At 25.8% G+C, this 24,454-nt stretch overlaps 2 protein-coding genes across 3 annotated transcripts; both read left to right on the top strand.

The window, feature by feature from the left end:
• Positions 1-488: 488 nt before the first annotated feature.
• LOC114126877 (ceramide transfer protein) lies at positions 489-12,687 on the top strand. Its single transcript, XM_027990920.2, has 9 exons — positions 489-886; positions 966-1,305; positions 9,075-9,199; positions 9,262-9,414; positions 10,408-10,608; positions 10,733-10,958; positions 11,046-11,254; positions 11,439-11,571; positions 12,470-12,687. The coding sequence occupies exons 1-9, from the start codon at positions 662-664 to the stop codon at positions 12,595-12,597; spliced, it is 1,740 nt and encodes a 579-aa protein (XP_027846721.1). The 5' UTR covers positions 489-661; the 3' UTR covers positions 12,598-12,687.
• Positions 12,688-13,046: 359 nt separating this feature from the next.
• On the top strand, positions 13,047-22,363 carry LOC126554663 (tubulin polyglutamylase complex subunit 2-like). Of its 2 annotated transcripts, none has more exons than XM_050209724.1 (5): positions 13,047-13,598; positions 13,865-14,118; positions 16,897-17,064; positions 20,477-20,952; positions 22,072-22,363. In XM_050209724.1, the coding sequence occupies exons 2-5, from the start codon at positions 14,037-14,039 to the stop codon at positions 22,249-22,251; spliced, it is 906 nt and encodes a 301-aa protein (XP_050065681.1). In that variant the 5' UTR covers positions 13,047-13,598; positions 13,865-14,036; the 3' UTR covers positions 22,252-22,363. The 2 variants fall into 2 exon arrangements, with proteins under 2 accessions (XP_050065681.1, XP_050065677.1); XM_050209720.1 differs by having other exon boundaries at positions 20,459-20,952.
• Positions 22,364-24,454: the final 2,091 nt, after the last annotated feature.

Below are 24,454 nucleotides of genomic sequence, written 5' to 3'. Positions count from 1 at the left end.
TTTCTGTTTAAAACAGAAAACCATATTCACTATATTAATACGTTTGCAAGTTAGCAGCTATAATATTTTTTTTTTTTTTTTGTCTTTAGTGGTGGGAAGTTCAAGACGTGGTTGGTTTTCGTGTCATCAAGTCACGAACAATATATATTTTTGTAAAAGTGGGTTCCAGTGTTTTGTTTATCTATCTCCATGAAATACTTTAACTCAAGTATTTTATAAGGCGGTAATAGAGTATCCTGAGTCTATGATAGACATTGAGCAACCACAAAATAAATTAAAGATTTAACTATTAGCTTACCTAATTAATTACTTCTGTGGAGCGACGTTGGACGATTTGTACACGGTCATATTTCGCTGTCTATTACGGATGCACTGTAACAGCCCCTGATTGGAACAAAATATTATTATCGAAAATTCTCACCGTAGTGATAAGATTGATAAAGAATTCAATAATAATATTATTTTCAATTACCAAAAGTACGCTTTATTACAGTGTTTAAGTGATTTTAATGGACTATTATACAATTCAATCATTATATAGGCGTGGTTGTGTTCAATTAATGATATTATTGAACGTCGGACGTCAATAATATAACAGATAAATGTTATACGTGTAGAAAATGTACTTATAGCGACGTTTAAAGTAAATTGAGCCATTGTAATGGCAGAGTGTCCGATAGCCCAGATCAACGAAGACGACGAGGACACCCAAGATAGAGTCAGAATTGAACTGCAAGGGTATTTGAATAAGTGGACCAACTTTTTACACGGCTGGCAAAAACGATATTTCGTATTGAAAAACGGCACTTTGTTGTACTTCAAATCACAATCGGAAACTGAGTGTGGATGTCGCGGTGCAATAAGTCTATTAAAAGCAACTGTCAAGGTATGATAATTGATAGTAAATAGTGTTAGGTTATATGTTTTTTTTTTTTTTGCAATTATACAGTAGTTTAATTTTATAGGTGCACGAAGTAGACGATTGCCGTTTTGATGTGTCGCTAAACGATTGTGCTTGGTATTTGCGTGCTGACTCATCAGCAACTAAAAATCATTGGATCGATGTCATAGATTCACTAAAAGCTGAATCTGGATACGGCAGTGAAAATAACCTGAAACGCAATGGCAGTTCACTTTCTATATTATCGAGTAATATGTCAACCATGTCACCGGTGTTTAAAAAAAATAAGGGTTTACAAGATAAACTCAATGAACTTGTAGCATTTAGAGGTATTCTTATCAACCAGATTGATCGACTTCAAATGTATTTTGATACATGTTTAGCAGAATTTGCCTCTTCAAATGGTAATTATTTTATTTATAAATTATCTATTTAAAATTTAAATTACTACTATCTTAGTATTATTATAAATAATACTTCTATTATTTTTTTTTATATTGAATATTATTTAATTAAATATTAAATAGGATAGATAATTGAAATACTTACCTAAAAATAAAATACCTGTTTTATTAACTATGCTTTGTTATAATGTTGTTTTATGTTAAAATGAATCAAATTTGAACAATAATTAATTAATAAGTACATAATTTTTAAATACTTATTAAAGTAGAAGTATAATAAAATGGTGATAATATAATAGTTATATATTTAATAATGTAATTCATAAGTTTCAATGGTAGGTACTGTCTACATATATCTATGAATGTTTTAAAAAAATAGAAAAATATTTGTCAAATAGTTATTAGTTATTAATATCTATTAGGAATATGAGGTTTTTGTTTTAAAGTAAGATTCTAGATAACAATTTTTAGTAATTAAAAAAGCTAGTAAATTATAAAGTTTATCAAATGGTCTATCCATATAATCCAAAACAGTTTTATAGTAAAATATACATTTCTTATAGTTTTCTTAAGTTATATTTTACTTTCAGACTATCTATAGAATATTTCTTAACTTTATCGACTCTATATAAAGTTGAGTAATTTGAAATCTACCCATTAATTAATGTACTTAATAATGAATGGTCATGTTCAAAATGTTCGAAGGCACAAATAATGTAAGAGATATGTGGAAGTCCTCTGAGGAACATCAAAAAATAACTATCAGAGAACAGCATCTCACTATATTTTGCTATGATAATGATTTAATTAATATTTTTAAAACTTTGAATAAACTAACTAAACTAATCTTATTTTTAATTACAAAAATATACTTGTTATTAATATCAATAATATCAATAAATTTAATTGTGTTTTATAATATTAAATAATTATTAAAAAATAGAAATCAAGCTTGTTTAATAGTTTGAACCAAGCTATATTTAATATTGAAAATTAAAAATTCAATAAAATTTAATTTACTTTTATTTATTTAATATTATTGATGCTTTATACAACAATTTGCATATTCTGTAAAAAAATTAAATAGTTTTGTTACTCCTTAGAATCATTTAATTGAGTATATTATATTGAAATTATTTGTTTGCTTAATGTTTCAACGTATCTAATTTTAATTTTTGTTTCATCATTTATTTAAATTACTTCTTTGTCTAGGTAGGCGATAAACCTTAATAATAAATTCAAAATATTAATTAATAGTTGAATAAATTAAATATAGAAATCAACAGTAGATAATTGTAGTCTACATTGAATAAATATTAATTAATAATTAGTAATCAATAATTAATAGGGCTAAGTTACATTTATTGAGCTTATTTATCTTGACAAAAATATAATGACATATTAAAACATAAAATCTTTTTTTTAATTCCAATACTATACTTATTAATATCTTTTTAATTATGTATTAAATTAATAAAACAAGCAAAGTTATTTTAATTTTCAAGTGTTGGGTGTCTTATCAACTAAATAGATGTAATATTGTAATTTATATATTTAATAATATACTATGGTTAGTAACTATAAATTACAAATAATAAACGTAAATATAATTAAACTTCTTAATATACTAAAAGGATAAGAACCTTTTATAATAACTAGATATTGTTGGTAGCTATCAAGCAATACCAATTTATTATCTTACCAATTTATCATATTATGTTTCTATGCTTGATATCTGCTGAGAAGTGTATTAGTTGTTACATATTTTTTCAAAATTAATCTATCTATTATATTGATTTAAGCCAATGGTTCCCAACCATTTTAGTTGGTGGACCCCTTTTGTTGGACCAAATTTAGCTATGATGCACTTATGTGAATACCATGAGGAATATGAAATAAATTAATACTAATTCTCTTTAATAGCTGATAAGGTGTCCTAGGCATGTGTTATTTATTTATCATTTGATAATAATTAAGTTAACAGTATACAGAGTGTGCTAAGTAGTTTTATACATAAAACAATTTTTGTCTTTTTAACTAACTACATTAAATAGTATTTTTTTTCTTATAAACATTGGTGTTTCAAAAATATTGATAAAAGTTATTTAAAGATTTTATTCATACTAAAATAACTTATTAAAATTATTATAAAAACCATGATGGTTGATAATATAATATTTTTAAAAACTACTAAATTGTACTTGAGAAATTTGTTATTGGTTATACTGGTTATAGGTACCATATTATTTTCAATGCGATTCAAAACTAATATCTTTATTTAATTAGGTGATGGTTAGCAAATATTAAATATTAAATTACAGAAATTGCAGAGTTGCTTTTCTATAAGATTTCTTTAATTCAATGTTTTGTTTAATTGATTTGTTTTGCATACTCACTTATCCAAATTTTTGTAGTAACAAATTCTGAAATCAATTTTTAAGTATAAAAATGAAAAAAATATTTATTTACATTTTTTTTTTTAATTTATAAGTATATTGAATTCCAAGAGTAATAATAAAGTAAGATAACTTATTATTGGATACTCACCCATGTACAGTTGACTAATATGACATGTATGCTACATTTTAGAATTAGTAGAGTATGCATTCTACCCGCTCATAATCTGTACTACATTCAGTAAGATAATTTTAATGTGATAAAACTAAAGCTTTAACTAAATCCTCTACAACTGCTTGATATAAAATATATTTCCCCACTAGTAGGAAAATATAATATGAATCGTTATGCCATCATTATTACGTTACAGATTATATTTGTTATATATTTATATTGATTTTAAAAATGTTATCACAATTTTAATTTTATCAAATACTCATTATTCGTTTAATCACTTATCAGATGTCTAATATATCAGAACTTTGATGTTTGAATTATTGATAATTTAAAAATATGTATAAATCACCTACCTATTTAATTAATAGGGTTAGGAGGACAAAGTAATATAAATTTAAATTAAGTTTAAATTATAAGTCTACCTATATTTTTTGTCAAGGTATACTTTGTAAATTTAAATTAATTCATACTCATATATATATATAAAATTGTCAAATTTTATCATATAAAGTAATAGTATTTTATGTTTTTAAATCATTAAACTTAAAACGTTATAATACTTGTCTGTATTTTGATATTTTGATTTAAATGAATGAACATAGAACTAAAGTAATTTATGCTGTACTATGTAATACAAGTCTTATAAGTTATAAAGTGTGGCAATATATATTATATACCTACCTGATAACATGAAGCTTATATAATGTAGATATTAATTTGTTGTAAATAATAAAAATTGATGAGTGTTATAAAGTATGTATAATTAGAGTAAGGCAATAACCATTAAGGAAGTAAATGTGTTTATAGGAACCTATTGTCTTAATCTTCTTATTGGAGTTTCATTTATTATTTTTTTAAATAATGTTAAATGATTAAAATAATTTTTATAATATAGTATCATAAAATATGAAAACCCGATTTCTGATATAACTTTAATAATATAGTGTTTAAAAGTTGCTAACTAAATATTCAAGCATTTTGAAAAAGAAGTTAAATATTTTTATTAAGACGGGTATTTTTGAATATGATGAATCAAAAAATGCTTAATAGTTAATAAAAAAATATTTGGTTTAAGTATACCAATAAATTGTTTCATCACTTACCTATTTACTTTTATAGTAAAATGTTTTTTAATTTTTCATGTGTACATATCTACTAATGTAGTATGTAGGTATATTTAATTAACATTTTTTAAAGAAGGTAATTGAAGAGTAGACTTTGTATACCATTAATAATGATAGCCACTATATTTATTATATTATATCGAATACATGATATAAAATACCAAATTTTTTAAAAACCTATCCAGATGTTTAAAATTAAACAGTAATAAATTATTTCTCAAATATATTAAAGTTTAAAATAATTCAGTTATTTTTTACTAACGATAATAAACAATATTGATTACAAAATAAAATGCTATTATAGTATTTTAATTTATAACAGATTTATAATTAATGGTAATTATTTGAGTAAATTTACTAATTAAAAAAAAAAAAATGGATTCATTTTCAATTAAAAGAGTGATAACTTCTACTTCTTCAAAAATATTGATGCTCATAAATCATTTTTACTTACTCTTTGATAATCTATCAAGAAAAACAATAAATAATTTAAATAGTTTAAAGTACCATTTATGCTTCGATTTTTGATCTTTTAAAATGTTACAGATTTAAATTAGTTTGACCATATTATAATTTATTCAAAAACTAGTTAACTAAAAAAAAAATATTATTGTTAAAACAAAATAATATATTCCTTATTTTGCTCAACATTTAAAACATGTGATTATTTAATTGTAATTAAATAATAATTATATATTTATTTTATCAATTAAAAATATTTAATAATAAAAAAACATAAACGAAGTCTACACAATACCTCCTCTCTAATGATGTAGCATGTGTTTAATGTGAGGGAATTCAAATAAAGACGAAAAAAATAAGTTAAATATGGATGACACAATTTTCTGAAAAATAAATATAAAAGTAATAGGTACATAAAAAAAAATATATATATATATGTATAATTGTTAATAATTTGTAATATATAGATTAGTATCAATACATTATACTGAGAGAATATAAAATTTTATCTTTTTAAAATAGTTTATTAACATTTTCTTATTCTTAAATTGTGTTCATTTTACCAAATTATTTGTTAACTTTTATGATATTTAAATTACTTTTAATTTTTTAACATTTATTATATTTGTGTTATGACATAAATAGAGTAACATCTATTTTTAACAAATGTAAAATTACATTTTTATAATAAATAGCTATTAAATCCTTATATAAATTGTTCGTTGGGCAAGACCTGGCTTCTTAAGTATAATTTTAATTTATATGTTTATACTTTATAGTAACCTCAAAGTTAGTCAAATATATATTATAAGTTTTACCCCAAACTTCTATACCGTAACTAATTATAGATTTAGCAAGAGATAAATAAACCATTTTTAACATTTGTTAGTTGACTTAACAATATAAAATAGTTTTTGAATTGGAGTTGTAATATGTTTAACATGATTGGACCATTTAAACTTTTCACTAACAATAATGCCTGAAATGAATAATCACTTATTGTAGATAGCAGAACCCATTAAAAAGAATACTATTACCTATATTCCTTTTATATTCTTTTGCATAAAATAAAGAATTTTATAGAATTATTAACTCATGTAGACATTATATTGTCATCATTTTCAGCTGTATTTATAAGTTATATTTTATTCTTTATGATATTGTTATGTATTATTGCTGGTATTTATTTTCATGATATATACTACATAGTACTTTTAAATAGTTATTATCAAACAACATATTTCAGTTAAATTTTTATTTGTGACCTTTTTAAGTTAGAAATGTTGAGCTCTAATACAATAATAGACAATAGTATTTGTCATATAGAAACATTATGCTATGTAATAATGTTAGATAATATGCAAATATAGTTTGTTTACATGTCCTTAAAAAAATATATATATAAATTATTCAGTAACATAAATTAATTTAAATACAACGGTATTGTTACACTAAAGTTAAATAAAAACAGTTAAACATTACTAAATATTTTCATATTAAGTAAGTATGTATGATGATTGATTATTTTTAAATGTTTTATTTTAATTATTCTACTATTACTTTGAAAGAAATTTGGTTGTTCAGTTTCTGAGAACTTGTGTAATGAAGTATGAATAGATTAGATAGGTTAAGCCTTGGTTATGTAGGTAAAAACTCTTGTTAGTATTGCACTTACCTGATATTTAATATGTCATTCGGTTTATTAGAAATTTTTTCTTATTCTTTTATTACTAATTATTTCACACAAATTGAGGTAAGACAATTAATAATTCTCACCATTACTATGTTTTTAGAAATATTATGATCTAAATACATTAATGTTATCTAATTTATTTATAGTTGGTTTAATTTAACATTAAATTTAATGGCCTATTTGTTATATTTATAAATATAATTTAATGATTATTTCCTTATGAAATTAACTTTTAATCTACTAGTTTTATGTTTTAGTTTTTTAAAATATTTGGTTTAAATAATTGTAGAGCTATGATAGTTTATACTAAAAGCTAATAAAAATAAAAACAAAAAAAATATTTGGTTTTACTCTTAATTGTTTATATTTAAAATTTTAAATAAAGAACTAATTAGTTAACACAATATAGTGTATTAGGTATTTATATATTCATTTTTAAACTTTTAACTAATTATTACCATACATGTTCTGCTGGCCATGATATTTTAAACATATTACAATATTTTAATTATGCGTTAACTGTTTATTATTATGGAATATATTGAATTTAACTTAAAACTCCTAATCTCTTATTTAACTTCATATATATATATATATAATTGAAGTATTTAAAAAGTAAATAGTAAGTATTTTGTTGTTAAGATTTTGTTCATTTTTATTACAATTATTTATTTATGTAACCAATGGAAAATATATTTTTTATATAATTTTCAATCGAAATAAAACAACATTTAGAAAAAAAAAACAACTATATTTTTTATACTTTTGATCCTTATATTTTATATTTTATTTTTTGAAAGCCAGCATACATTTTTAATTTCATATTCTGAAGCTGAATATTTTATATAGACAAGCAAAATTGTAGACCAGCATTTTGCCGTGAATCTTGTACTATACTCCGCTCACCCAAACTTACTGATAATTTATACTTATACTTATAACTTATAAATTACTTTTGAATCTTAAATTTTATATATCAAAATATTCCAAAACATATTCTGCTTCAGAATAATAAATTAAAAATATATGTTGTCATTCAAAAAAGTAAAAAACTTAAAAAATACAATAAAAATATAATTTTGTTAAAAACTGTATAAAAAATGTTTTATTTAGATTGAAAATTATGTAAAAAAATATATTTAAAAAATATTAATAAATTTTGAAATAATGGGTAGTTCATGATGAAAGAACCACTTTGTATATACTTTATATACTTTCTACATTATACAATTGTCATTAGTCACATGCAGAACAACTGATTAAATTATTGTTACATAAAGATAAACAATTATAATATTATGTTTTGTTATATATGTTCAAAACTAAAATTATTATTTAAAAAAAAAAAAAAAATTGTTAGAATCCACACAATATAGGTCAATGGATATTACTACAATTATTAATGAGTTATTATTATGAAACAAAACTACTGATTAAATATAAATTAGGAAATAACGTTTAAATATAATTGTTGAGATGTTTTGCTTTTAGTAATAGAATAAAATTGTTTTATTAGGTATTAATTTTAAAGTATTAAAATAAAACGATTATCAAAAAATAATTTTAGAATTTCTTGAAAATAAAAAAGTGCTTGAATAATTGGTGAAATAAAGCTAAACAAATTGTTTTACTGCTTTAAAGAATTTATAGTACCTATTATAATTTATTTTATAACACGTTTCAACTCATAAACAGACACAATCCATTTTGTTTAGGCATGTGCATTATATTTGGTACCAACTTTATATTCTATTCATTCAACTTGAAAATTTAGCAACAATATTCATTAGTTTGTTAGTATACTTATTCATGTGTACACGTATATCTACTGTATGTATCAATTTAAATGTTTATTTTATTTATGTTCTTAATACTACTTAAAAATAAATATTTTTTATTGTTTTTTTTTTTTTCAGAAGGTGTATCAAAAAATGAAGCCTATCAAAAATATACTTGTGAAGCTTTAGATTTTAAAGGTGAAGCAGTAGCATTTAAAGCAACATCATCTGGAATTTTAGAAATTTTAAAACATTGTATTGAAGTATGCAATAAGTTAAAAATAAAATATCTATTTCATTTTTTATCAACTAATTATTTGTTCAGGTTATGAATCAAAGAGAGACAGCGTGGGAATCTATGTTGGAGAAAGAAATAAACAACCGGAAAGATTTAGAAGAAGTAGTGCGAACATTATCTCTAGTTGATGGGCTCACAGATCAGGAAAGAGCCCAAGTACTTGCTGGAGCTGATTTAACTGTATGTATAATTAGCTGCTTACCTATCTGTTTAGATTTTCCACTATTTATTTATAAATCATACATAATTGCATTATAAGTAAAATTATTCAAATTATAATATATTGTAATGAATGGGTATCAGAAAATTAATTCCATGTTATCATAATTATAAGGCTTAGAAAAATTTCTCAAAAAGTTATCCATAACAAATAATGTTTACAAAAATAAATCCATTATTAATTATTCATAATGAACTTGTATTTTAACGGGGTCATATTTATTGAACTGGTCATAGTCCAAATATTGTATTATCAAAATATGATAAAAGTAGATATGGAACAATGTTAAGATAAAAAAAAATGAATTGCTTCTTCTATAAGTTAGTCAATCATTAGTTATTACTTATAATCAGTACCTAACGTAGACTTAACGTTAACTGTTATAGACTAAATTCAACCATTTAATTTTTTTTAAGTTGCCGGTTTTTGTGTAAAGTTCATAATGAGTTCTATTTCTAAAAAGGTAATATTATAAATTAAAATATTTAATATAGTTTAAGATTAATTTTTATTTAAGAATAAAATGAGTATTTGCAACAAAAGTTTGAGCATTTTTTCTACTATAAAATATCTAGACAAAAAATATATAAATCTCATGTAAAACCAATACTGTTTCATTCAGTTAAACTATATGGATTGACACAAAATGTATTAATAATAATGTTTTGTTAATTATATAGTATTAAATTAAAAATAATGTAACAACTTTAGTTTATAATTTCCTAAGAAAAAAATTATAATTTATATATTTAAAAAGTTAATAAACTTATTTTATTTCATTAAATTTAAACTGTTTTTTTTTCTGATTTATTTTAAATTAAAATTTATTAAAAGAATCTATTACACAATTAAATTATATAAGCTTTGTCATATATTATTTGAATGTTTTGGTTTACAAATTTGCAATTATTGTTTTCTTAGCTCAATAATACATTTTTTGTTCCATTATACAGGAACATTCAACTTTGGCTGAAGATGAATTTTATGACGCTGTTGAATCATCTAATGATAACTCTGCTGAGGATGCCAAACAAAGAAAAGATCAGTTATTACAATGCACTAAAAATAATGCTCAAACAACTCAGACCAATTGGGGTGAACTGATTAGAGCTGCTGCTACAAATGCTTCTTTGAAACATACATATTGGCCTGAAGTAATGTCAATTTTTGATATTATACTTATACATTGATAAATGTATATTTTATTTATTTTTGTATTAAATTTTAAATTTAAATTTAATTGTACAATTAAGGTAATCTATAATTTTATGTAATAAGATTGAGCGGGTAGTTGCCGAACAAATTAGATCAGCTCGCATGGGTCTTGGCAAAGGAGCTTGGCAATTATTTGTCGAAGATGGAGAAATGAAGATGTATCGGAGAGAAGTTGAAGAAGATGGATTAGTTGTCGATCCTCTGAAAGCAACTCATCAAGTGAAAGGAATCACAGGTCGAGAATTGTGTCATTACTTTTTTTATCCTGAATACAGATATGATTGGGAAGGTATTAAAATATTTCAATTTATACATTTTCTAACCAACTAAAAATGTAAGATTTTTAAAACTAAAATATTTTATCTAAAATCTCCAGGTACATTAGAAACAATGAATGTTGTTGATAAAATTGCTGAAGACACAATAGTATTCCATCAGATACACAAACGTATTTGGCCAGCAGCGCAACGTGATGCTACGTTTTGGTCACATCTTACACATGTTCCTGATGAAGAGAATAAGTCTGAAGACAGCCCTCATATATGGGCAACTGTCAACAGTTCAGTAGAATTGCCATCACACCCTGTATGTTATTAAGCTATTAAAAAGTTTCTTGTATCACATTTCTATGTAATATATTTTTTCTTATCAGTATTAACTTGTTATATTACTAAATTTAATATAATATTTTTGAAAACAATTTAATTTAATAACATGACATTCAGTAGGTTATTGAAATTTTGAATACTCATGTTTTATTTATTTTCAGCCCAATGGAGGTAAACAAGTTCGTATTTATCTGACTATTATTCTTATGGGTCAAACAATCATATCTCCTGCAGCAAAGGGTCGTGAGTTAAAACGAGATGATATTACATGCAAAATTACCTATTGTGCTGTTGGTAAGAACATAATATTTTTATAATAATTTTGTAGTTAAAATACAATAGATTTCAGTGGAATTGTAATTAATAGTATTATTGCTTAGGTCTAAAAGTACAATTTTGACTCGAAAGTCTTGGCTATAAAAATGTATTTTGTTTTTGGAATTTTCAAATTTTCTTTTAAATGTTAAGTATATCAAATCAAATCAACCACATTTAAATTAAGTATCACTTATTTATTGAGTAAATTTTTCATTGGTATTAGTTTTAAGAGAAGTCATCATAATTAAGAAACTTATGATTGATTATCTACCTCTAAATCAATAATATCGGTTTGGTCAGAATACACGTTTTAAATTAAATAATATACTCAGTGGAAAACTTATGTGTGGTAGTAGTACATAGCAGGCGTACAGAACACATATGGTTTATTTGGGAGGAGTTAGTTTTGATTATTCTTGCTTATACTTCTTATTTTTAATAAAGTATATAATAGTATATTTTTACATTATTTGATCAAAAAATAATGTGAGCCAAGAATCTTGATAACAATATTGTAAGGCAATTTTCAGCTATTGATGGTCAATATATATTTCCAAATGTTATGTTATGTATTATTTAGTATTTCCATTTACATAATATGTATATTTTTATTGTTTAGTTAATACAATGCTAAAATTAACTCTGTTTTGGAAATATAAGAATAAGAAATGTATTTTCATCTATTTTTAAATAATTTTTAGTTTTATACAATTATATTTATATTATATATATATATAATATATTATACATAGGCCTTGAACTTGATTATTCCGAAAAGTTAAATCGGTCATTTTTAATTCATAATACAGCATAATACCAAATATTAAATTGAATACTATTGCTATAAAATTGTGCAAACTTTTTTTGTTTACAGTGAATCCAGGCGGTTGGGCACCATCTTCCGTTCTCAGGGCTGTGTACAAACGAGAATATCCAAAATTCTTGAAACGTTTTACTGCTTATGTGATAGAAAAAACAAAAAACTTGCCCATAAAACTTTGAAATGAGATAATGATCATATCATTGAACTATTTTGTTCTGCAAATCGGTTGAATTCTTTATTTATTTATTTATTGTTTTATTACTAGTAATGTTTTTCTATTCTTGCCTTCACTGTGTTGTATGGTATATTTGTATACATATATGCTATATAGTATTTACATTCTGTATATAATATGTTAAAGACGAACCCGGGATTCATAATAAGCTATTATGTTATTAATTAATTATTATAAGCATGTTATATTGTGGCTTCCTAATTATACCAAACACCATACAAATTATTTAGTTTATTTGAATTTTAAGTTTTGAAAATGCAATTTTCATTGTAATCTGTTTTTTTAACAATGTATTTACTACATATTCAATGTAATATTATTATAAATTTTTTTTTATATATATTAAATATAAATATAAACAATGTCTCGTAATATGTTAAAGATGAACCCGGGATCCATTATGAACTATTATTATTTTATTAATGAATTATTGTAAGCATACAATGTGGCTTCCACATTATATCATAAACCATTCAAATTATTTAGTTTATTTGAATTTTAAGTTTTTAAAATACAATTTTCATTGTAATTTGTTTTTTTAATATGTATTTACTACCTACTCAATAATATGCATTAAAAAAAAAAAAACTTATTACATACATATATATATTATAAATGGTGTCATATCATTTTAACATGCGTCAAATGAACTCAGTCGTTTGGATGATCGACAATGGACTCTTGTTGTAAATTACATATAATATTCGATATAAACATAACATCTTTGTAAACTGCTATTATCTTTATGGTGTTTGTTACCATAGAAATGCTTGAACATGACAATAATGTCAATGAATTAGATATAGGACTTAATATTGTTTTCTAGCTTGTTTAATTTAATTTTTTGTTATTCATTTTTATATTTATACTGCCTAAAAATGTGGATAATATGCATAATTGCGGTTTTGACTTGTGTACCTACATGATAACTGAAGATTTCCTGTAGTATGTATAATTTATATCCATTTTTTATAATAAAAAAAAAAAAAAATAAATAAAAAATGTGATTTGGATCACTTGCTATGAATAATAACACTATTGTCATCACTCATCAGTCTAATATACCTACCTACCTACCTACCTACGTTTTAAATAATAAATTCACACGATGCGGTTATCCAAAACATCACAAGCGTGTATTTTTTTTTTTTTTGCCTTTATATCGTTTCTTCTCACATAATACCTATTATATTAACAATAAAGTGTTATAGATTTTTATCACGTTTAAATGGTTTTGTGTGTGGTTGGGGTTGTTGATAACGATTAGTATATTTTCGTTGCCCTAACAACCCGCATAGCGGATAATAACTAAACGTCTATGCGTAGCTGGTACCTACAGTAAAGCTGTGAAAGTTGTTGCCGTCTCAGCAGTTCGACCACGATATGGCCAATAATAATAAACTGGATTTGGTCACTTCAGATTTGTTCAACGACCAGGTCACCTTAGGTCTGTTGACCGTTCTCGGTGAGTAGAGTCCAAAAAAACATATTAAAATAGGTACCTACCTACAATTTTCGCTCGTTATATAATTTACTGTTATTCATATTTTAGCTCTCATATCGGCAGCTCCGCTCGGACGTACGACACCCATCGATTTTTACGCGTATTTTATACACACATTGCACATATTATTTACTAATTGTTAATAAGTTAAATAATCAGATATCAATTTCTGAATTATACTTTAAAGTCTTAAAAGGGCGAAATAGTAAAAAAATAAATTATAAGAACATGGTTTCGTACTTCAACTGCAGTTAAACTACTTATTATAAAAAATGTAGAGGACAATTTTATTTAGAATCATTAGAAATCCGATTTTTGATATTTTTATTAATTCGTTAAATAATTAAACAATAAAAAGTAGGTCAGCGCATTTCAGTGGTGGATGTTTGTTCATCGTCCCTTCGGTCCTCGGACAGGATATTGTAATTTTACTGTAGGTATTCGATTTGAATGCAATATGATTGCATTCGATAAAAAACGATTCTGAGCGGACGAGGGGATCTTTTTTATTTAATTTTATTCGTTTCTATGGTGATAAACAAAGCCGTAATTATTTTATATTTCCTACATAATCGTGAAATTGTACATTTTTTCTCCTTTAACTGCTTTTATTTCGAGTAAAATTTCGAAAATCGAAAAATGACCTGTTTAAAGGGGTGATCTACTTTTCCGCCAAAATCGACCTTTCCGTTTACCGCCAAGTCCGTTTACCGCCAATACAAAAATATATATTTCCTTTTACCGCCACCACAAATTTCAGTTTCTATATTTTGGTAACCCCTTGGTAATGATTTTTAAAATAACAAAAATAATCAATTTTTAATTAAATATATGATTTTACAAAAAAAACATTCAAGTGATACTTATAATTAAAATTATATAGAATATTGTATAATATATTACAAAAAAGTCAATATTACGACGTAAAATAGTAAAATAAAATATCACAGTCAAACATTTATACTATTTATTTATTTCTCATAGTTATACGCAATTGTTTTACAAATGTATATCGACATATTTCTCCTCTTTCATACTTGTCAATTAAATTCTGGTTTTTTATTTGTCTTCTTAAAATTTGATATTTGAATTGAATTTTGAACATAATCTTTCCTCTCTTTTGTATTAATAGAGAAAAAAATATGATTGTGAAAATGTTATCTGCATGATAAATATACGTAGGTATATAATATAATATTTTAATTCTTTCAATCAACGGTTTGGTTAGGTTTTAAAAATCATTACCAAGGGGTTACCAAAATATTGAAACTGAAATTTGTGGTGGCGGTAAAAGGAAATATATAATTTTGTACTGGCGGTAAACGGACTTGGCGGTAAACGGAAAGGTCGATTTTGGCGGAAAACGGTGACGCCCGTTTAAAGTACCAGCTCAAAAACATTACCTTTCAGCCTTCAGGAAATATGCTACACTTGTACTTTTGTGCAAGTTCGGGGGGAGAAAAAGTGTTTACAGAATAAAAAAGAAATATACATCATTGTAATACCAATACATTCTTCGCTCCGCTCAGAATCTTAAAGTAAAAAAAAACTTGTTCATTTATCATGAAATATTAGACGATCGGAATACGATATCAAAAAATAGGGCCTTTTAAGATTTTAAAATAAAATTTTCCCTCTGATTTTCATAGTAGGTATTATTACTGTAATTCTCGTCTATAAGCCATATTACTTGAAGTATGAAACAATGTTTTTCGGTAAAAATACGGTTAATTATTACGTCTGACATGTACTGCGCTTGTAAAAAGCGGCAGCCTTCGATACTCGGCGTCTACATACCATCACCCCTCGCGTGACAACAACATTATTGCATCATAAGTCAAAACAGGTTTGCTATCGCAGCCGTGCATAGTTAATAATAACAATTTTTATTTTATATCGACTATACTTGTACTACCTATAAAGTCTTGTCAATTATACATCACTTCTTATTATAATGAACTATAAAGTATTATTTTCATTAAAAAACAAAATTAGTTTTATAGACACTTAATGTCTACGACATAATAATATAGCTAATACTATAGACGTGTCCAGGCTGCATTCGCAGGTCGTGCACAACAGTATCGTAACTATTAGAAAGTCCTGAGTGGGTTACAGACCCCCTAAATAAGTTATTGTTAAGTCATGTAACCCCTAATTTTCGATATAAGCTTTATCATATAATAATTAAATCAATTTTTATATTTTTTATTAGGAATTAAAACAATTTTCCTTTTATTAGATAAATAAATAATACTTAAATAAAATTGTATTTAGTGTTTGAAAACAATTTTTAACGATGAGTACCATTATAAGGTACATATTATAGAATTTTGGGTATGTTTGTATCAATTTCGGGGATATAAAGTACCCTCGAATTTTTCCTTTTGTGTATACCTTGTAGGCAATAGAAGATAAAACAAAATTGAATTGACTTTACATGACTTGTGCAGTACTTATGAAAACTAATATACTAATAGTTAAATAAGTACTATTACTTAATATTTTAATAATGTACCTATCTAATATGTTTTCTAAGCTTTAAAATTATATAGTATCAAATTGTTGGTTATCCATTGGAGCACCTAAACCAAGATTTAATTTTTGGTAGTCAGATATGTGATTTACCACAATATGTGTGATTTGATAATATGCCTTATATTATGTAGTATCGCCAATTAAACGAATTTTGTTTGTTGCAGCAGGGTTAAAACTTAATTTGTTTTTTTTTTTTTGCAGAGAACACTGCTGGCGTGAGAAACTTGACGGTCAAACAGAGTTTACCGTGCGATAAGGCAAAAATAAGTCTATGGGAACAACGGAATGGGTGTCAACTACCAGACGACGTCAAGTCGTTTTACTTATCTTGTGATGGATTCAAGTTGACTTGGTCGTATAGAGTTGAAGGTATTTAATCTTAAATACGGTTCATGGTTGAGTATTTTTAATTTTTTTTTATTTCGCTGGAAAAATTATTACTTGAATGCGTACTTAATTAAGTATTAATAATATTATGTAAGTACATAATATACAACATTCTAATATGATAAATTCATATTTTTATATTATATATAGCAGGGGTGGACAAACTTTTTTTGGTCACTATCTTCTAAAAATATACTTCACTTTTAAGAATCGACTTCCATAGAAAATTAAAATTTTTTTTATTATTGAATAACTATAATTATAAGGAAATATATAATTAATTATAGTATAATAGACTTTGAAATTGTCCGCGATCAACTATTTGGCCGCCCTGATAATATATATGAGTAGTATACTAATATAGCCATATGGAAACACGATGTGTATTACCTAAAATATATAGTTTAAAATTTCAAAATTTCACGTATACGTAATAACTAATAAGTAATAGTTTCTATAGGTAATCTAAAACTAATTCATAATATTGCCCTGCCCGCCAGTGGCGCTATTAGAATTTTTTTTTTTTTTTGGGGGGGGGTTACATTATTATTTATTACAGTATATATTAATCGATAGCATTGCTGTATTATATAGGTTATTAAACTAAGCCTCGGAAAAATTTAGTATTTGTGGAATATGAACTTAAACTAATAAAATATTAAAAATTTTAATTCAATATATTAATATTATTATTACTATTATCGTCGATTTTAATATAAGATTTTAAAATACAATATAGTGATGTGCACATTCCCAGAAATTTATTAAAAATATGATCTTAAGTATTCTTTTTACGTTTCAACTTTTAATTTTCAGTTAAATGTAATGTCATTTTTCAATGAATTTAAGTATAATTTTCTCATGTTAATATGACCAACTCTCCAATTTTATTTTTATCACCAGGCATTTCAAAACCACCTGATTAGAGTATTTTCCCATTTATAGTAAAAACTAGTGCTCTAATACAATATTATTGAAAGCAGGTAAACCCTCCAAAGTATCTTATGAACTATCATTCCACTTACAAGTTTCAATCATTTTCGAGCATCAAAAACTATTTGAATCTTTCAATCCAGCTATCTGTAAATTCATCTTTGATAGAGGAGCTTCATGGGTTTCGACCAGGTCAATTAACTGTTACGTGTAATCTGGTTATCAACTCATTTATTTTCAAGACGTTCGTACAATTGTACAGCACGATCAAGTTGATACTATATACACAGATTTTACTAAGTCATTCTACCAAATAAACCATAATATTCTTATTAAGATTTTATCTAACACCGGATTTTGTGAAGTAATTCTTTCTTGGTTATAATCCTATTTAAAAAATCGGAAATAATTTGTTTGATTACATGATAGTGTTACCCAACATCATTAGCCCATTATCTGGTGTGCTACAAAGTGCTATTCTTTCATCTTTATTGTTTTCTCTGTTTGTTAGTAGTGCTTAAACTATGCATATTCACAATAACAATGATGCTACTTTTTTCCAATCAGACCTTAACCGGTCAGCATGTTAAGGTGAATTCTTGAATCAGTCACTCAATATTTCTAAATTCTTCAAAATCAAAATGTTTTACTTTTGTACGGCCTTTCCAATTACGTAATCTAGGCTTTCATTTTCTCCTAAATGTATCTCCTATGATTTATATTTTGGAGATTTGCAGTAAGGCGCTAAAAGTACTTGCATTTAAAAACGCATCTTCTGAATTCTAATTGGACCGTTCATTAAAGATTCTTTTTTGTTCCTTAATCCGATCTATTTTAGAGTACAGATTTATTATTTAGGTTATTCAGTTATCTATAGACGATTTAAAGGTAGAAAGAGTTCAACTTAAATGTTTATCATTTGCTGAACTTTTACTCCATCACATGATTACCTGTTTGTATTGCGTTAAATTTACCCAATCTTACTGATTGTAGATTAGCGCTAATATTTCATTTATTAAAATGTCATTTAATGTAAATAACACTCTAATTCTACTTAACTTCTTCAAATACATTTTGAATGTCCATTACTTCCCATTAGAAAAACTCCTTCAACTATATACTCTTTTACGCGCATTTCTAATGAAAACTCCACCTTTAATATTATCCTTTTATTAATTCGTTCAACGTAAAATTTACTAAGATTATTTATAATTATTATTATCATTAATTTATTGTTAATATCTATTTGTTTCGGCTACAGCCTGTATCTTGTTAAAAATAAAATAAAATATCAATTTAGTTAGAAATGTCTGTGAAATATGAATAATGAACATATAATTTTTAACTAAGAAAATAAACAATGATACTTTCTATAATTAATTATAAGTTATAACCTAATATATTTCTTATCAATATTATGTTAATAACTAGACACATTTTTAAAGAGATAAATTAGTGTTTTTATTTGGATTCATCTATTTTAAGTGCGTAATTTGTGTCACATTATCCTAATGATGGGTCACGAGATGGGAGACACTGGTATATAGGCAGCTGCAACCTAGGCAGGTGCATGCATATTGTATATGTGTTTTTCATGAAAAATGTATTTTATTTAAAATTTTATTATACGTTGTATTAGATAAAATGAACGAATATACGACCTCAAGAGCCCTTCGAAGATTACGGAGGACGTCAATGTAGGAATTTTAATATTTGTATCTGGTAGGTGATAATATTCTTTAGCACTTATAAATGTAAGGAAGAATCTTCTAGGGCTTACAAAATTAATTAATAAACGCCTCATTATCTAGTTTTAGTAATCTAATATTCTAGTATTGGTTTTTGTACAATCTGAAGTAAACCGTTGACGGCTTGATATTCAGCAATCGTACAACTTTGGTCGAGAAAGTAATTTCGATTTTAGTAGTTTATAAAGGAAATTTATTTGAACATTCGGACCAAATTAGTATGTTAGGTTAGGTACCTTTAAACCAACTGAGAACAAATTCGGTAATTCTTAGGAATCAATGTAAACGCATCAGATTATTCAGGTCAATGAAGACAATTTTGTTGTTTTCTGGACTTCCCTCCCCCCCCCCCCAAAAAAAAATAAATAAATAAACAACTAGATTAATATATAACTAATTCAAGCAACGGATAGCAAACAATATGCATCCATATTATTTTTAAGTTATCTTTGAGTTACACTACGAAAATCAAGTTATTACTTATTACATCATATTTACACAATTCTTGCTGTAGGAATAGTTATTTTTTTAAATAAAAGTATAAAATATATTATGAATTTTAGAATTAAATGTAGAATAATATTCTAATAATATTATTTTATACCTTTTTAAAAAAGGCTTTTTTAAAATAAACTTTAACTAACGAAAACAAGTGACTCTGTTTACTACTCATCTTGTAACATTTGTAATAATAGTACATCTAATGTACCCAGGCATCACGTCTGATGTGACAGCTGCTGCTGTTGGTGGCGCGTCCAATTTGCCCATTGGAAACATCACCGTGAATCCGCTGTCCGACCTGGTCCGGCTGTGCGACGTCAAATCGGACACGGTCAATGTAAACGTGATGCGTGACCTGCAGTTACTGGACCGTCTGTCCGACAGGAACACGCCAGACTTCACGGATAACTCGAAGATATTTGAACTGGACTCGAGTTCGGACGTAGGCCATGTGTGCCTGGTGTACTTGGATAGCCGGGAGCCGGTGGGGTGTGTGGCGGCGAACCGGTCGGACGTTCATCCACGCGAAGAGAACAGCAGCGCGTCAATTTGGCTATTGGACACCACATACCGCTGGCACAAGCTCGCCCCGAACTTCAGCAACTATTTCAGAAAGGCTCTGGTCCACATGGGCCTTCCCCACTGGCAACTCAAGTTTACCGACATGGGACTCACGTCCATCGGTGAGGTAAGTAATTGTCAATTATTATCATGTTATAAACATCTACACGGCAAACTAAATCTAAAAAAAAAAACAATTAAGTTGAAACGAATTCACGAGATTCAGGCTGATGTTCTATTGGACAACGACTGCAACGCCCGCCTAGAGGTCGGGATACTGCCTCACGTATCGTTCAAAAATGTTCTGTGTTCATCAAATTTGGAATTCGTACCTAGTGTCTCGTAATTTTTTCAATATTTAGCCTTTCGTAAAAATATTATTAAATTTAAATTAAAAAAAAAGTATAACAGTTTTGTAGATATACCATATTATACACTCGTATTAGTAGTAGTTTAGTGGTTAACAATAATCTATTAATTATTATAAATGGCTATCAACCGTTCACAGATGTTTCTTATTTATCTTTTTAGATTCTGAATGGAGTGATGAATGTATTAATTTTACAATGATGTGTTTTTTCTTTTGTTTTATTTTTGTGTCAGTGTACACCATAATTTGTCGAGATATTAATTCAACTTTTAACTTCTTGGATAGTTTCCGGTGAAAAATTAAATATTTTTGGTGCATTGTATAGGTCAAAAGTAAGAAGTTTCCAGTAGTTTTAAAAAAAAAATCGATGCTTTTTGAGCTATTTATAGACAAATGAAATTTTCGATATTTTTTTTTCAAGTATTTTTTTTTTTTTTTTTTGAAACGTTATTAAAAACATTGACAATTTAATACAAGATTTCTTATAAGTCGTTATTATTGTGGTTAAAAAAAAAATCAAAAATATCAGTCACATTTTTTTTAAGCGTTTAAAGTTCAATTTTTTTTACGAAATGTCAAATTTGCAAGTAATTTTGTAGTTGAAAATTTTTTAAAATTTTTAATACTTATTTTTAAGGTTAAAAAATTCAACACAAAGCTTACCATAAGTTTTTCTTTAAATAACTACCTATAATAAAGAAAACTCGAAGCATCTACAAAAATATTACGATAATTAATTACCTTCATGATTATTTCATTCCAAACATGGAATAACAATTAAGATATTATATATTCGCAATTTTAGCTGTTTACGAGTATACTTGAAAACTGTACAAATACGAGTAACTCAAAATAAAATGGCTTTTTTATTTTCAGTTTTTCATGAATTTGGTGGCCCCTCAATTGAATGTGACCGATCGAGTTCCTATAATCGGCCAATTAGACGATGACGAGCAGTCTACCATAGATAACGCTGCACCGCTAAACCACTTTGATCCTAGTATTTTAAAAACCACGTTCAAAATGTCCAAAAGTAAAAAAAATGCAATCAAATAAGAGTTCCTACTTGAATTAAGTTATTTATTTTATTTAATGGACAATTAATATAAAACAAAATTGTTTGAAAAATCATTAATTATATTAAGTTTAAAATAAAAATATTTATTTATGCTTGGATTTGATCATATTATAGTACTAACTATAGTCACACCGTCGCTGACTCGAAAATGAGCACTTACTGTTATGCGTGTTTGTTACTTAATAATAATACTAATTTTATTATTATTGATTACTTATTTAAAAATTAATAATTTTTAATAATAAATTTAATTTAATAATATATTGAATTGTTGAATGAAATATTTACTTAATATATCGAAATAAATAAACAAGATATAATATAATAATATAATATAATCCTGACACGAGAAAAAAATATAATATATACGAATATATAGTTATCATATTTATTCGGTATTATGATACTATAAACCTTCATAAATTTAAAAACCAGATCCACGCAAGTTTTCGCAGATGATGCTACAAGAAGTAATAATCATAAACGTAAACTTATAAGCTTTTGGCATAAAAGCTTGTTTTTGTATTTCTAGGAATACGTGTACTGATGATAAGGGTACAGTAAAAATATAATTAAATAAATTATTAAGAATTATCTAGAACCGTAAGAAATTTGATTTTTAATATTTTTTTTAAATTATTTAAATGAGTAATAAGAAAATAAAAAATAAAACAGGAAATTTGTAATGAAATAGGTATTAGAAATGAAAAGCAGGATAGCAAGACAGACTTTTTACGAATCTAGAAGAAAATATTCACCTACAATTTTTATAAAAAGCAGTATTCATTGAAGACCGAAAGGGTTATGTTTAAACCTAGTTATCCTTTAGAATAAAAAAAAAGTTTAATGATATATTCCACATATTGTTTTGCATCCATGTTGATCTATATTTACTAAGGTTGGAATATGGCTTCTTATTCCAAGAAACGATGTAATGAACTAATGACCAGTTAACAATGCTAGTGAGTTTCATGTTCACGTGCATTTTAACTGAAATCTGAAAACTTAGGACTAAACCATCAAACAAATATGCATCTAGAAGCGAGCTGAATATAGTTAATTTCACGGAAAATTGGAAAATTACGGGTAACTGCAGCGCTCCCAGAACCCCAATGGGAGACTCACCCAAAAACATTGGTTTTCATTATTTAGTTAGGTATCAATAAATGATATTTTTAATCATACAATATAAAAAAAATGATGTATTACATACATACAGTTTTATTTAATTTTAATTCAACAATAAATATGATAATTGAAATAATATTAGGTAACAATCTCACATATTCAAGAATCCCGCTAATATTTTAATTATTCTAACAACTTCATTCGAATTTTAAGCTTTGTTAGTGCTACAATAATTTTTCAAAAAATGTTCATGAAATGGACTATATTAAAGCCATTTAGGTTCAATACATAACTTTATGACGTATATAACGCGTAATTGTTGTTCGATAGACGGGGATCTTAACCAGCCCCGACAACTAGCTATTAAGGACTCGGGAGAATTATAAATTACATAAATAAAAAGAATGAAACATAAATAAAATAAACAAACCGAAATTAATAATAACAATTGTTAGATTTTGAATATTTATAATACGATCGAAATAACAATATTAAGCAATACAAGTATAAAAATAATTAACAATTTTTGTCAACTGAAGTAATCCTACCACATACCTTCAAACCAACAACCGTTTCGTGACAACTTCATAGAGGGTGTTGAGGCAACTTCCTAGTGTGAGCAACTTCTCTATTGATGTGTTTGACCACAGTTAAAAATATGGATATATAATATTTCTGACAACTGACGACTGAATTTTTAATAATAATTAGAATGTTCTCGAGAACGCGAAAAGTACACACAAAAAATAAAAACGAAAACAACTCAATAATAACAACACGTGACGCCGGCCGTTACATCAACAACAACGCGGCACGATGGGGCTCAGGGGGGGGAATGCAGATACAAACATCAGCACTACCAATTGCTGCGCAGCGAATACTATCTGGAGCGAACAATTGTCGATCATAATATATCTTAGTTTGTTGGTCAATGTAACAATCAAATTTTAAATTTATCAAATCATATCAACATATCATAGACAGCAGCTATAGGACTCACCGAATAGGAAACAATGAAGATTCATAACAAACAAAGATGTGCTGAGAGACTGA

This window comes from Aphis gossypii, chromosome 1 (assembly GCF_020184175.1).
Source record: "Aphis gossypii isolate Hap1 chromosome 1, ASM2018417v2, whole genome shotgun sequence".
NCBI lineage: Eukaryota > Metazoa > Arthropoda > Insecta > Hemiptera > Aphididae > Aphis > Aphis gossypii.
This window is presented reverse-complemented; position numbering and strand designations above follow the sequence as displayed.

Coding starts and splice junctions, on each gene's coding strand:
- LOC114126877 (XM_027990920.2), top strand. CDS start 662: ATGGCAGAGTGTCCGATAGCCCAGATCAACGAAGACGACGAGGACACC. Junction 10,959..11,045: donor ATACAGATATGATTGGGAAG/GTATTAAAATAT, acceptor TAAAATCTCCAG/GTACATTAGAAACAATGAAT. Junction 11,572..12,469: donor AATTACCTATTGTGCTGTTG/GTAAGAACATAA, acceptor TTTTGTTTACAG/TGAATCCAGGCGGTTGGGCA.
- LOC126554663 (XM_050209720.1), top strand. CDS start 14,037: ATGGCCAATAATAATAAACTGGATTTGGTCACTTCAGATTTGTTCAAC. Junction 14,119..16,896: donor AGGTCTGTTGACCGTTCTCG/GTGAGTAGAGTC, acceptor TTTTTTTTGCAG/AGAACACTGCTGGCGTGAGA. Junction 17,065..20,458: donor TTGGTCGTATAGAGTTGAAG/GTATTTAATCTT, acceptor TTGTAATAATAG/TACATCTAATGTACCCAGGC.